At 39.9% G+C, this 13,800-nt stretch overlaps 1 protein-coding gene across 5 annotated transcripts; it reads right to left on the bottom strand.

The window, feature by feature from the left end:
- Nucleotides 1–7,170: 7,170 nt before the first annotated feature.
- LOC113349566 (glutelin type-D 1-like) lies at nucleotides 7,171–13,041 on the bottom strand. Of its 5 annotated transcripts, XM_026593539.1 has the most exons (6): nucleotides 12,785–13,041; nucleotides 11,396–12,445; nucleotides 11,000–11,257; nucleotides 10,643–10,761; nucleotides 8,711–8,865; nucleotides 7,171–8,450 (listed from the first exon to the last, which is right to left on the bottom strand). In XM_026593539.1, exon 6 carries the CDS (start codon nucleotides 8,392–8,394, stop codon nucleotides 7,321–7,323), a length of 1,074 nt encoding a protein of 357 aa, XP_026449324.1. In that variant the 5' UTR covers nucleotides 8,395–8,450; nucleotides 8,711–8,865; nucleotides 10,643–10,761; nucleotides 11,000–11,257; nucleotides 11,396–12,445; nucleotides 12,785–13,041; the 3' UTR covers nucleotides 7,171–7,320. The 5 variants fall into 5 exon arrangements, with proteins under 5 accessions (XP_026449324.1, XP_026449323.1, XP_026449325.1 ...); XM_026593538.1 differs by lacking the exon at nucleotides 8,711–8,865; XM_026593540.1 differs by lacking the exon at nucleotides 8,711–8,865 and having other exon boundaries at nucleotides 11,000–11,260.
- Nucleotides 13,042–13,800: the final 759 nt, after the last annotated feature.

The raw sequence follows: 13,800 nt of genomic DNA on the forward strand, positions 1-13,800 counted from the left end.
TCAAGCGCAAGAAGGTATCAATACAAGAGGCTGAGAAAAGTCTTGAATTGCCCGGTCATTTCGGTAAGGAAAATGAGGCATGCGACGAAGACAAGGAGATGGAGCAATTAAAGGAGGAACTCTACCAAGAAAGACGAAGGAAGGAAGACTTGGTAAGAGAACGAATAAGGCTAGAAAGGCAAAACGAGAAGCTATTGATTAAGAACAAGCACCAAAAATAAAACAAATAGAACATAACGCCCAAAGGGGAGAAAATGCTTCGGGAAAGAAATTGGCAACTGAAGGACTTCATGAGTATTGGCGAGATAGAAAGGGGAGAGGGGAACAAAATGAACAAGAAGATATGAAAAGAGCAATAGAAAGCAGCAGGAGGGAGTTCAGGGAAAAGGAATATTGTATGCAGCAATTGATGGTGATGAGGATAAAAGGCGCAACGAGCAATGACCCAGTGACAGTGAGAAAATCTGGAACGTGGAAAGAACTAGAAATGATGAACAAATGTGCGAGAAGTGAGCCATGTAAACCAGAAATAGCAGCACTATCTTCGTTGAAACAAAGGGAAAATGAAAGCTTGCGAAGTATTGTGGCAAGGTGGGATACGAATTGCAAAGAACTAAGGGGAAGGCTATCAGAAGAAGATTTAGTACGATCGTTCATTTATGCACTGTCGGCCAGACACCCCTTGTTTTCAACATTGTTCAAGATCAGGAACGAGGTAAAGATGAAGGAGTTGAAAAGGTACCAGTCTGAGCATATCCGCCTAGAAGAAGAACGTTGATATCAAGGAAGAATCATAGAGACGTGAAAATGTACTTGTGAACTTATCATTTGGTAATGTATCATATTTACAAAATAATAGTAATAATATTTTGAAGTTTGATGATCCGATTCAAAGATACGAATTTTCATAAGGCATTTGAAACAAAACAAACCTCAACACATTCAAGTAAGACCTCATATTAGGAGGCGAATAAGATACACGAAATAAATGGTTTCTAGGGAAACTTAAACCCTTCGCCTAGGAAGGCTGAGAATCCACGGCATGCACCCTAGTTCGCATGAAAGTGCAAGAGGCAAGACCTAACGCATGTCGTGAACAACTCTCAGAAAGGAAGCTAGGGGCAATGATAAGAACTATCCGCTGAGGGTCCCTTTTATGACGGCCTTCGGTAAGGAGTGAAGAGTATGACCAAGGCGCTGACGTATTCGGTTGAGCTGCGGGTGTCTGGGACGTCTGGAGCGTTACCGTCCATTACCGTATGGCAAGTCTTGGCTACAATTCACTCGATCCCAGAGAAACCTCACTTAGGGTGTGACTTCGCAACCTCAAGCCATATCGGCGAAGGGATAAGAAGTCACGAAAACAACTGAATATCGTAATAACTGGATGGGAGGAGACCAACATGCATGTTACGGTTAACCTCCTTGAAAGGGAAATCAGGGGGAATATAAAGAGATGGCACCCTCCAGATTAGGGAGCTGCGTGACCAAAAAAGACAACAATGTCATGGGGCTAACATTCATGGGAATGGATAGGCCTGTCACGTTATCGTGAAATGGGGTTCATAACAAGTGTTAAGACGAGGTTGATGGATTATTATTTGAAAGAATAATGAGCGCCTGATACTTCGTCGAATTAAGATCCTTCAAAAAGGATGAGGCACAATAAGACCTTAATTAGGAGGCACACTAAGACCTCAGAAAGCAATAATTATCATGAAATAAGTAAAAAAGGCAAAGGCATGGAAAATAAGACAATAGAGAAGGGTTACACAGTAAAAGGTAAGAACAACATAAAGAAAATAAGTGAAAACAAAGTAAGAACACACAATGAGGCAAGTAACAAGTTTCCTGCATCATACGCGAAGTCGAAGTAGCGAAATCCCAACCTCTCGTTTCATACCTCGGAAATACACAAAAGAATAAGAGGCAAGTACTATATACTTTAAATTTTGTTATTCTTTTGAGTATTTCCCGCGGCGAGTATATACTCGACGAAATGGAAAATCGTAATACCGGTATGGTCAACAAAAGTATTACTTAAAGACAAATAAATAAAAGAAGTCAAGATGTTCTGCCCCCCAAGCTTGGGAGCGCCCAGATAGAGAGATTGTTATAATAGTTAAAGTTGAAAACATGGGAGAAGGGAAACTAAGGTTGTTGCTGAAAAGGAACGCCATCAGTGGCTGCTGCCCCAAGGATTTCACTACCAGTCCTGCCAAGACCAGCACCAGTATCTGCATCAAGATTTGAAGGATCTCCCAGAGAAATCGTGGAAGCAAAGGCATCCTTGGACTCTTCCTCCTCGACCTTTGTCTCACTGGTTTCTTGCTTCTCGTCACCTTTAATAAGCCTCTCTTCGCCACCTGAGATAATTTCGCGGTTGACTGGTTGCTCGTCGTCAGAAAAGACTTCCAGAGGAAAAGTAGGATGAGGAATGCCTTGCTCGTCGCAGTAGTTGTTTAGGAGAGAGCAGGTGGTTCTGGGTATTCTTGCGAGCTAACTTCGCTACTTTGCCAGAATCTTCTATCATCTCGTCGATATCAACATTCAAATACTTAACCTCATCTTTGAGACAAGAAACCTCTTTGCGAGACTCGTCCCTTTCATGAGAAAGACGAAGAACTTGATTCTTGTAACGCTCTTCGGACTCTGCAAGAACAAAACAAAATTTTATCAGAAAACGGAAATTTGACATAACCAATAGTATCTCGCATTACACCTAAAGATACCTTCCATTTGTAAGATAATGGTGTTTAAGGTCTCTTGGATATCAAAATACAAATGGTCCATCTTGGAGATTGCTAGATCCGACTCTTGGAGTTGAACGCATAGCTCGTGATATGCATTGTCCCAACCTTTACCATGACCAGACTTCGAAGTATCTTTGCTGGGTTGAATGACGAGAGCACCCTTGTTCTTGTGAATATCTGCAGACTTGGTTTGGGAGGAAGATTTGACAGACTTCGAGTGTGAGGAGTTATCCAGCTGAGCCTAAAGAAATTCCACCTTTTTCTTCAGAAAATCAATCTCCTCGTTTAAGCCAGCTACCTTGTTGCGAGATTTACGAAGATCAACCGCAACCTGATTTTTCTACTGATTACGCGCTCGTTATCTTCCTCATGTCTCTTATAAGCTAATAACGACGAGGAATGAAAATTCCTCGAAGTAGTAAGGGAATTGTTAACCCGCTGGAGTTCTAGCTTAAGGCGCTCGTTCTCCTTGTGTAAATGAAGATTCATCTCTTCGTTACGAGAACAATCGATAGACAGACGGTCCACTTGCGAAAAAAGGGTCTCGACCTTCTCATTCAAAATTGCGTTCTCAGACACATAACAATCATTCTGGGTCGCGAGGTTCAGATTCTCAGCACGAATATCTTCCAGCGAGGTAGACGCTTCGGAAGCATCCATTTGTCGTTGCATGCATCGAGCTTGACGAATACGAAATAAGAAAATAACATAAGTAACAACAAAGGCAAGGAATGGATCTGCAAGAGGAGGGAACTTACTTTGAAGCTTCTCCATATTCTTATCTTGCTTGTTGGAATACTCCTTCTCCTCTTTAAGCTCCTTCGAGAAAGCCTTGATATGAGCCTCATCCTTCTTCGCCTTCTCGCGAACGAGTCTAATCTCCACAGGTCTGGCCATGTGACGATTGACATCCTGCGAAATAAAAATCGAAACTTAGAAATAAACCTCAGAATGAGGAGAAGGCACAACTGAAGGAGTGTGGAAGGTTCACCGGGTTCATTAAAGCAGAATGTTGTTGGAGGGACAAATTCATAAAAGCATTCAACAGTGCAGATGCATCTTGGGAAAGAAAGTCATCAGCACTAAAAGTCACTAGAGATTCAAGAGCGCGAGATCTCATGGTTGGATCTTCGCGAGCCTTGTGGTAAATATCTTGTAGAAACTTCATGTCAGGATCATAAAGTGGATTGGACATCGTAGACGAGACCCTTTACTTACCCTTCTCACGAAGGGAAGGCTTTTCAGGGGATTCCTCAACATGAACCACCAAAGGAGTAGGAGTATCAGCAACCTTGGAAGAAGAATTTGTACGGGGCGGAGGAGGTTGATGCTGGAGAGGAGTAGGTTGACTTGCAGCAGAAACAGAGCTCCTAACTGCGGTCAAAGCAGCCAAATCCAAGACCCTGCGTGGCCTTTTAGGCTCGCCAGAAGAAGGATAAGGTGGAGCATCAGTCTGTGAAATAACAAGTTCAGTAAAGTCGATAAATGAAAGGTCACAGTACACGAGATGATAACTTGGACGAAGTAAAAATACCTGAGCAGGAGAAGGAGGCAGAGTAGGATGATCACGCCTTTTCCGTCCCTTAGTTAACTCAGAAGAAGGTTTCTTGACAAGGGGAACATTATCCTGCGAGGAATAGAGGGTTAGAATTTAAGGTTATCACGCTTAAAAGAAAATGATGGGCGAGATGGCTACCTGTTGGGGAGCATGAGGGTCAGCAGTAACCTCTCTTTCCTCGTGCATTTTGAGAAGACCAGCAGCAGGTATCTCGTACTAAATAAAAGGGAAAGGAGTTATGAGAACAAACAAAGCCCAAAAATAAAAAAGAGGCCCAACAAACAAGACTATACCTCGGCGGGCATTGACCATCGGAGCTTCCAAGGATCGCAACCTGCAAGGTAAAAATGTTGGGGAAGGGGACCCTCACGAGGAACACATTTCTCGTCAACACCCCAGATAAAAGGGCCCCCTACCACTAGAGGGAACATTATCCAATCTTCGTCACAAGGGAAGCAAAGTCGGTCATCTCGCCATAGTTTGATAGGATCCACATCAAGGAGGAGAGCTTTGGATGGGGCAGAAATAGTGTTACGGATGAGCTCGATACCCCATTCTTTATACTTTTGCATAATTGTAAACCGAGCATAATAGTTAGCTACGAAGGAGTCAACGTTATAGTCGCGAGGATCATACTCCTCAACCATTGATGGGGCTTGCGAAGTGCCACTATCTGAGCGAATCACAAACTCGTTAGAGATACGAATTGCATTACCAGAAAGTTGGAAAACCCTGCACTGAAGCTTATTCAGAATCTCCAGGAAGATAGGGTTAGAAGGGTTGTAGAGAGGGAAAGATAACCTATCTCTCAATTGACCAGCAGTAACAATCATCTTGTCTGCAGACCAAGTGTCGGACTGAATCCATTTATAGTTCAGCTCCATGTTTTGAGTTGCAGAAATAGGAGGAGATATAGAAGAATCGGCGGCAGGGGATAAAGTTAGACCCATCTTTTGAAAATCTACCTGGAATTCCTCAAGGGTTTTGAGGGTGGCAGACATTGAAACATTCTTTGAAGCCATGATGATTAATGAAAAGTGAAAAAAGTAAGAGAAAAGAGGGGTAACAATGAGGGTAGGTGCAGGAGCAGAAGAAGTAATAACTTGAGTTTACGGAAGAGAGAAGGAAGAAGAAAACCCAAAGTATGCCTAAAACAAGATATTTATAGCAAGTGGAGGATTACCGGTAGAGCAAGTTGTCGACACGTTTGAGGAAACTTGACCAGTAATAGTCGGTTACCAGGAGAACGTGGTCACGTGGAAGCAAGAAGGTGGAGAACGGGGCGGCCAAGGAATATCAACCGGTTCTTATTCCATTCTCATAAGATTCGAACGAAATAAGAAAAGGCAAAATGTAGGTACACAAAATAGGTTCGCCATGTGGCCGCACAGGAAGGCACAAAATAGGACTGAAGAATCTCACTTGAAGATCTCGGTCAGTGACTTGTAAAATCAAATGTCAGAATTACCTCGCCACTAACTAATAACACAAAGCACGAAGCATCCTAAAATGAAGTACCTCGTCTAAGGAATCTAAACTGCGAAGAATCAGTTGGAGTACCCGGAAAGACACCAGCCACGAAATAAAGATGGACGAAGTAAGTTTACTAGGCTAGAAAGATAACTTGCGAAGTAAGTAAATTATGGAGCAAGAAAAGAGACAGTTGTCCCGACAAACACCCAAAGTTGTCAGCGAAAGAAAGGGGAAAACTTCATGGAAAATGATCTGGGCGAACTATAAAGCATCTCCACGAGATCCAGGCGAAGGAAAATGAGTTGTACACCATTAGGGTTGATTGGTCTATAAATAGGGGTCCTTGGGCAATGTATGAGGGGCGGATTCTTTGGTGAGGGAGAGCTTTACTTAGGGTGAGAAATTAGGGTTTCCTTGTACTCAAAAACTTGTATTTTTCACTACTTGGAGTGGTTAATTAATAAAGAACTTCTTATCCAAAACCTTATCATGTCTTAGATCTGTTTCTTTTCTTACTTGGGTGTGCTACTCGGTTTCCAGTAGTTACACCACCCACCAAATGTCACTATTTTGAAAGTCATGAACCACAGCCTTAAGAGTCAGAGTTAAGAATAAATCTCCTAAAGTTTCTTTGAGTAGCCCATTCAAGAGCAAATATAACAGCAAACACTCAGCTACATAATGGTACCCAATCCAATTCTAACCGCAACTGCTCCAACAACCTGACAAATTTCTGCAAATGAAGCCATACCACCAATACAGGATTCCCCACAGCTGAACTATCACAGCATAAGAGCACATCATTCATATCAGGATTACCCCACCCGCATTCTTTAACAATTTTGAATTTAAGTCTCCTTGAACCAAGATTGAAGAAGCTAAGGACCTGTAAATCTCTAAACTATGCACCAAGTCCTGCTCATACCACACCTCTCAAACATTGTCTCTAGAGTTTCATTTCAGTTTCTCTTCTTAGAATTCCACTTAGGTTCCTCACTAGCCTAGATTGTGTGAGTATGGGTTCCATAGATGAGGTGAAGAAGGAATTAGCAGGGGAAACACTGGGGAGATTGTTGAAAGGAGAGATTTGAAGAACTAGAAGCTAGTCAAGTTTAAGTTCAAGAGACCTTCAATGGGTTTATAAATCATCTCATCATGAACAACTCTCCTTCAACCTTGACTCCATTAAATGTATAGCTACATGAGAAAGCTGTTGAAGTTTAAACCTATGACTTTCAGAGTGTTATGTGGACATGTTAATAGGTTTTGGTTCTGAAGGAGACATGGAGCAAAGGCAAAGCAAAACGATTAAGGTTCGTAACCTTGCCAATGACAAGATTTTGGCAAGGTTTTTGTCTATCATATTTTGGAGAGCTAAATTAAGAATTCAAAAAACATAAACTGAGAATTCATTACTACTGAAACCATTAAAAACATCAACATTCAATATTCAAAGTAGAAAGATCGAATAAATTGTAAACACTAAATAAAACTAAAGAAATATTGTTAAAGATGAGAGGAAATCCTCCAGTCTTCTTAGTTTGGTGCAGGGAAGAAGATTTCAGCATTAGTCCTCTTGGAACGGAAATGCTTCTCGGCTTCGGGTGCAACATTGAACGAAGCCTCGAGAACTTGAGGATTCAATGCCTTCCAGACTGATGTCCTTCCTGCTAAGTGGCAGAAAATTGGGTTTGGAGTACTAATGATGGAAAACCAATCCATCCCTTCCTCATCAGCAATCTTTGAAACCACAAAAAACCTTGGGACAATGAACAAGTTACCAGCCTCGACTCTAATTTCCAGCTTGCGCTTACCATCAACACCGACAATCTGAGCACGTCCGCTTCCCCGAACAATATAGGTAACCTGATAAGCTGAATCACAGGAGAATCCAGGTGAGCACATTGATCCTGCATCGATTCTGACAAGATCAGCACCAAGTCCAACCTGTTCAACCAAGGGCAAGTTCTTGGTGTTGAGAACCACAACACGCCCTCCATTCTTGATATCGACATCAAGCGGTGCTTCTAAGCAGTTCAAATCCATTCCTTTTCTGTCTTCTTCACTTGGCTCAGGCATCTTGAAACCATCTTTCACCTTGATAATTCCAGTGCTCTTTTGGCTTCCAACAAGCTCCTTAACCTTGTCTTCCTCCAAATCCCAAGCTCGGCTAACAAACTCAGTAGTAAATCCAGTGAAGATACCATTCGCACCAGTAAGAGCGAATTCGGTGAATTCACCCGCTTTATGACCTTTTGAGGTATCCCCCATGAACAGAATAACAAGTTCAGTATCTTCTTTGTTGAACCACCAAGTAACAACACCAAAAGGTAAGGCAATTGCATCGCCCTCTTTGACTGCAATTACCTTCTCCTTCTCAGCTTCATAAAGGATGATACCAGCAGTACCGCTTCCTTGAAGAACATAAGCAACCTTGGCAGAATCAGAATAGCTAGGCATAGCTAAACCATTCTTCTGAAGAGCCATCTTTGAGGCTCCAATATTACCTTCTTTAAGCATAGGAAGATCAGAAGGTGACCATGAGAAGTATGATCCACCTTCACCTCCGTACACAGACTTTGACGATTTGGGTGTCAAATCAATCTCCATAATTAAGAAATACTAAGAACTCTGACAAAGAAAAAATATCAAAAGTACGATTCGCTCTGCAAAAAGAAAAAGAGGAAGAATAGGTATGAGATTGTGAATAAAAAGAATTGACCAGGGCTGTATTTATAGGCTTACAAAATTTAAGGAATCCTACTTGAAACAGGATAAACATAACTAACCGAATTAACAAATCCTAATCCAGTTTGGATAAGCATAATAGAGTTATAGTAGGTTTCCTGCGGTAGAAAAAGACTTGCACTGCGATAAGAATTACTAAAATTCAGGGTTCATTTTAATTTGCTGAATTTCAGCTAACCTTGTATAATCATGTTCATCTGCAGGCAAGCCCCACAAGAGTTAGTGGGGCAACCATACATGTTGCCAGAAGAATTAGTACAGCATCCTTGTGCTCATTGGCCGCGGCATAAAATCATTATTCAAGCTCAGGATGGTGGTTCATGCTTTGGAATTCTGAATGCAAAGAACTCAAGCTTAAACTTGACTCAGCTGGTACCATTGCTGAGCTAAGACAAGCAAACCTCAAGCTTGAGATGGACACTTTTGGTTCAAACTTTACAGTATGAATGTTTAGATTGTAGATTTTCTAAACAAATATCAAAAGTATGATCATAATGCCTAAAATCATCCGTAAATACCTCAATAATGCGGTCCAAATAATCAGAAAAGGTACCAACCATATTGCAGTGATGAAACCACATACGTCCATTTTCAAAAGTACCGAAGGGACAAGTAATGTGCAATGTACACAGTCGGTGGTGTTAGGTCAATGTGCAGCTGGGGAAGGAACACACAAATACTTTTTTGTACAGAGAGTAAGTAAACAGCAAGATACAGCTGAGAGGGTCACATGAGAAGATTGTGGTTTAATCTTATAGAGATGAAAAGTCAAGAGCTTTTAATTGAGATGTGAATTGCATAAAACCAAATATTATATGTTTGATTGAAATTTAAAACAATTGAAATTTGTAGACCCAATTTGGTTGGTATGCAAATTAATGATATCTAACTAACCTAACAGAGACTGAACAACCAACTGAAATGGTCCTCAAATTAGAAATACAAGTGGTTGCTAATAGGACGGTCAATGGTTCCAACCACTCATAATTAGGGTTGATGAGGTTGTTTTGTTGATGAAGAAATACAGTAATGTACAAAATATGTAATATAATTGAACATTGAACAATTGTTGAAGACCAACCATAACACTGAGTTAAAAAGCTGTAAAGGAAGATAAGCAGTGCATTCGAGAAGACATTCAGAAAAATAGCTTCATAAATTAGATGGTTTATATTTGGTGCGTTTCCTAATAAGTCAAAATGGTCTTGTAAACTAGCAGACAAGCAATGATGTTAGTAGTACCAAGCTGCTCGCTACCTTGTCCACAGAGTCTATTATTGAGGATTATTCATATGAAATTTATATACATTCAAATAAAATTACCATCTGTCCGTTGGTACATATAGGATGTCAACAATGGTGCATTGGGAGTGAATGACTACTATTTAGAATCTAAACATTTAGATAAAGCAGATAACTGTAGATCCCTTGAACAGAGGTGATCAATAATCAGATACAGAATTGTATACAAGTCACATTTAAATTTTAAACTGCACCTGGGAAGAATTATCAAAGTTATAAGTAACCTATGTGGGACAAAAATCTATAAACGCCTTAACCTAAATAACCACTTAGTCTAAGACTAAAATATTAGATGAGAGTTTAAAGATATCAACACATATTAGATATTAAAATTTGGCAATTCTTGTAGATTAGGAAAGACTGTACTGATCTGGTTAGCAATTGGCAATGGTTGAATGTTAAGGGCATAAGGTCAGGCCAGTATTGGCTCAAACCAGGTCTAGTATAAGGTAATAAGAAACAAGAATATTACGACATACAAACATACAGTAAATTGATTCTTATGACAAAGTCAACCTATATATGACACTGTTATCTTGATAGTGCGACGAGCTGTTCTCAGATTTTCACGCAAGAGTTATGGTGTCAGAACTCTGGATTGAATTTCTACATGTTAAGACTCAGGCAGAAGAAACAAAAAGCACAGCACATATGAAAAACAAATGTGGACTAGTTTTAGCCATCAATAAATAAAAGGATGGATGATGAACTTTTGATTTTTTTAAGATTATGTTTTCCTAACCATGTTTTGACTGACAGAGCGTTTCTCAAGACAAAATACTTTGATAGAATGTTTGGAAACGCATACCATTACAAAATTTCAAGGTGACCTTAGCCTCCGAGTGACTTTGTTCTGATTGCCCATTGGGTTGGCGAAATGGACTTGCATTTGAAAACTTCTCCATTACTTCGCCAGTTCCTTTGAATCTGGCAATCGAGGTAAATGAAAAGTATGAAACAAGCATATGAGCAGAAAAATATGATGTTTATAATATTTGTGGCAAATTATCAAACCTAATTCATATATTTGTTCTTAGGATGGTGCCACTCTATAAATAACATATTTCCAGCAAATTATATGATGTGTGCGATTGAATAAAATAAACTCTACTAGGAGTAACAAGTCAGAAATAGTAACGTGGCTGTACATCACCATCTTACAGACCTGGAATAGTCATATTTCCGCCTTAGGGATTTCGAACAGCGCTAGTAGCTATTAAACAACAAGGAGCTTTGGCTTGGGCATAAACGGCAGACTTTGATGCGTCTTACTTGAAGTTACTTTTGAAAGATGTTATTAAATACCGTAGCAGTCCACTCTTCTTGTGCCTTTTTCACAGATGTTGGGCAGAGTAACCCCTAGAAAGTCGGTGCTGGCTGCTAGATTTCTACTTCTCAGTGCTGGCTTCTAGATTTCTACTTTCTGCTAAACAAAAAACTTTAATTTTAATCTAAATATACCAGAGCCACTTAACCAGAAACTCACAGCAAAATTGATCATTGATCAACATAGAGGAAAAGATTAATTTATTAGTAAAGAAACGGAAAGGAAAAAACTTACAAAATTTAAGCCAGAAAGAAGAGTTTGTTGCTATTGATTCTGTTAGTCGCTTCAGCTTCAGCATGGATGCAAAGGCAATAACTAAGAAAATCAGTCATTCGCTCACAAACTTATAACCACAAGATCACGCACAACCTCCACAGTCCACTTATAAGATGAAATCATGTAACAGAAACATGCAAAGACCTCGACCATGGCCACCGCAAAAATGGATGTTTTCATGGCAAAATATGCAATAAAGTTGCTTCACTTGATAATGCATATTGAACCATGTAAGGTAACAGGACACTAAATCACAAACACACAAACACTTGCAATGAGCAACTTCATTTAAAAGGATACTTGCTCTTTGCACTCTCAAGCACATATTCCAGAACACTCTAAGGGGTTTGTTGAGAAATTAGCCTAAAACCCAACCGGAATACCTCATCTGCAAAATTGAAGGCCACAATCTTCCACTGTTCGACTTCATTAGTTTACCAGGGACACGATCTTACCTCCTTATCCCTTTGGTGCCAATAAACCTCTCCATCTGCATTCTTACCCGGTGAATAAAAATTATTGGTTTGCAACGAGTAAGCAGTCTCTCCTTTGTTTCTCCACTAAGTACCAGCCCCAAGAGTGTATACCTGGACTTGCCCTGGTTCTGCATGTTCCTCTGGTTCATATTGAATTCTAACCACCTTATACTCATTCGTCTTGTCGTTGTAACCAAATCCAAATACATTTCTCCCTTTCAAACATTTTGTCACACACATTGGTAACAATATGTATTCTCTAGTAACCATGTTGAAATGAAACTACCATTCAAATCTGAAGAAGGAGAATAAAACATAGACAGATGAGTGATGAAGTACTCCCATGTCTTGGATACTAATATTTTCAGGAAGAACTTTCTCCATAGATTGATGATCTTTCTTTTTCACGAAAACAGCAAAGTCTATTAAAAGACAGACTGCATCACAAAGACTGTGAAACAGCTGCAGTGAGATACAAACAAGCTGGTTACAACTGACAAGTTTGCAGCTTGCCAATTTCTGAGAACCATACCTAGCAAGAAAATGAAGAATTTTTTAGTACCAGGAATTATCTGATTTACCTAGATGGTAATGAAATTCACAGTAAATAGGGTTCAATTTCGGGCTCTATTAACATAGCATGGTTGTGAATTAGGTTACCATGGGGATATCTAGAGACTCTCTAGCTGACTTATTCATTTATTTTTCTCAATTACCCCCAACAGAATCTTCAAAGTTCAACATTTCACCCATACAAATTTTTAACAGTTAATTTTCAGATTATTTTCCAAGTTATCAAACAGAAAAATTAAAAACATGAACAAACAAGAAATGATGATGAGTTATGTAACAAAGACAGAAATTCACTCACATTCTCGCTTGCTTTTCACACTAACACCTTCTTTGCCAGCAATAACAACAGCAGTGGCCATATCGAGAAACAATCCATGTCCAACGACACATTGGAACAACGAAATCTCTTTACCAGCTGCTAATCCATCTCTGATTGGTGTCTTAAAATCTCTTTTGATTGACATTGATGATGATGGGGTTGATGATGAGAGGATTGCAGAGAGGATGTGTGAGATTGGAGAGACAAGTTAGCAGCCATGGTTGAGAGAAAACTGGAGAGTTCTTGGGATTTTCAAGTGAGCGTTTCTTTAAAAGAAGAAGAGGTATTTAAGCCCGAAAACCGAATGTTTCAACCCGAAAAGGAAACAATGCCGAACGGCCCGAACTGCATAATAGAGGCACTCGATCGGAGTGGCAAATTGGCAATGCCTCAACTCTAGGGTCTGGCTGGGCACAAGTTCCTTGCCATTGCTAGGTTGGTGCATTATCTACAGGAAAAGGATTTATGTCATCCGTACAAATAATGATCTCCTGAGAATTTGAGCAAAACTAGACTTAAAGCATCCACATTGATTGATCTGCGAATAAATCGAAAAATCGTAAGAACAAAAGAAAAATACAATGTGTCATCTATGTTTCCTTGATAGATCGCATGGTGATATATAGGATAACTGGTAGACGTGTTTGAAAAAATATAAGATACCTTCTTTTCCTAACCCTTGCTTTATTTTGACAGGTAAAGATTAAGACAACCCGATGTGTGCAGGGACGGAGTCAGGTTTTAGAAAATGGGTGGGCAAGTTAGCAATTAACACATATTTTAGGGGATGCAAAATGGACTAAAATTCCTAAATTTGACTTAAATGATCAAAATTGGGCTTGGGAGCCAGTTGGGCTAAGTGGGCAACTGCACATCCACCCTTTCATGTGACTCCACCCTGGCTGTGTGGATTGTGTTTATTTACATTGAAAAAGATATCCCTGTTATATTGGCATAAGATAAAAAGACATTCCTACTGAAAGTTTATTTACACT

The sequence above is a fragment of the Papaver somniferum genome, chromosome 2, assembly GCF_003573695.1.
Source record: "Papaver somniferum cultivar HN1 chromosome 2, ASM357369v1, whole genome shotgun sequence".
Lineage (NCBI taxonomy): Eukaryota > Viridiplantae > Streptophyta > Magnoliopsida > Ranunculales > Papaveraceae > Papaver > Papaver somniferum.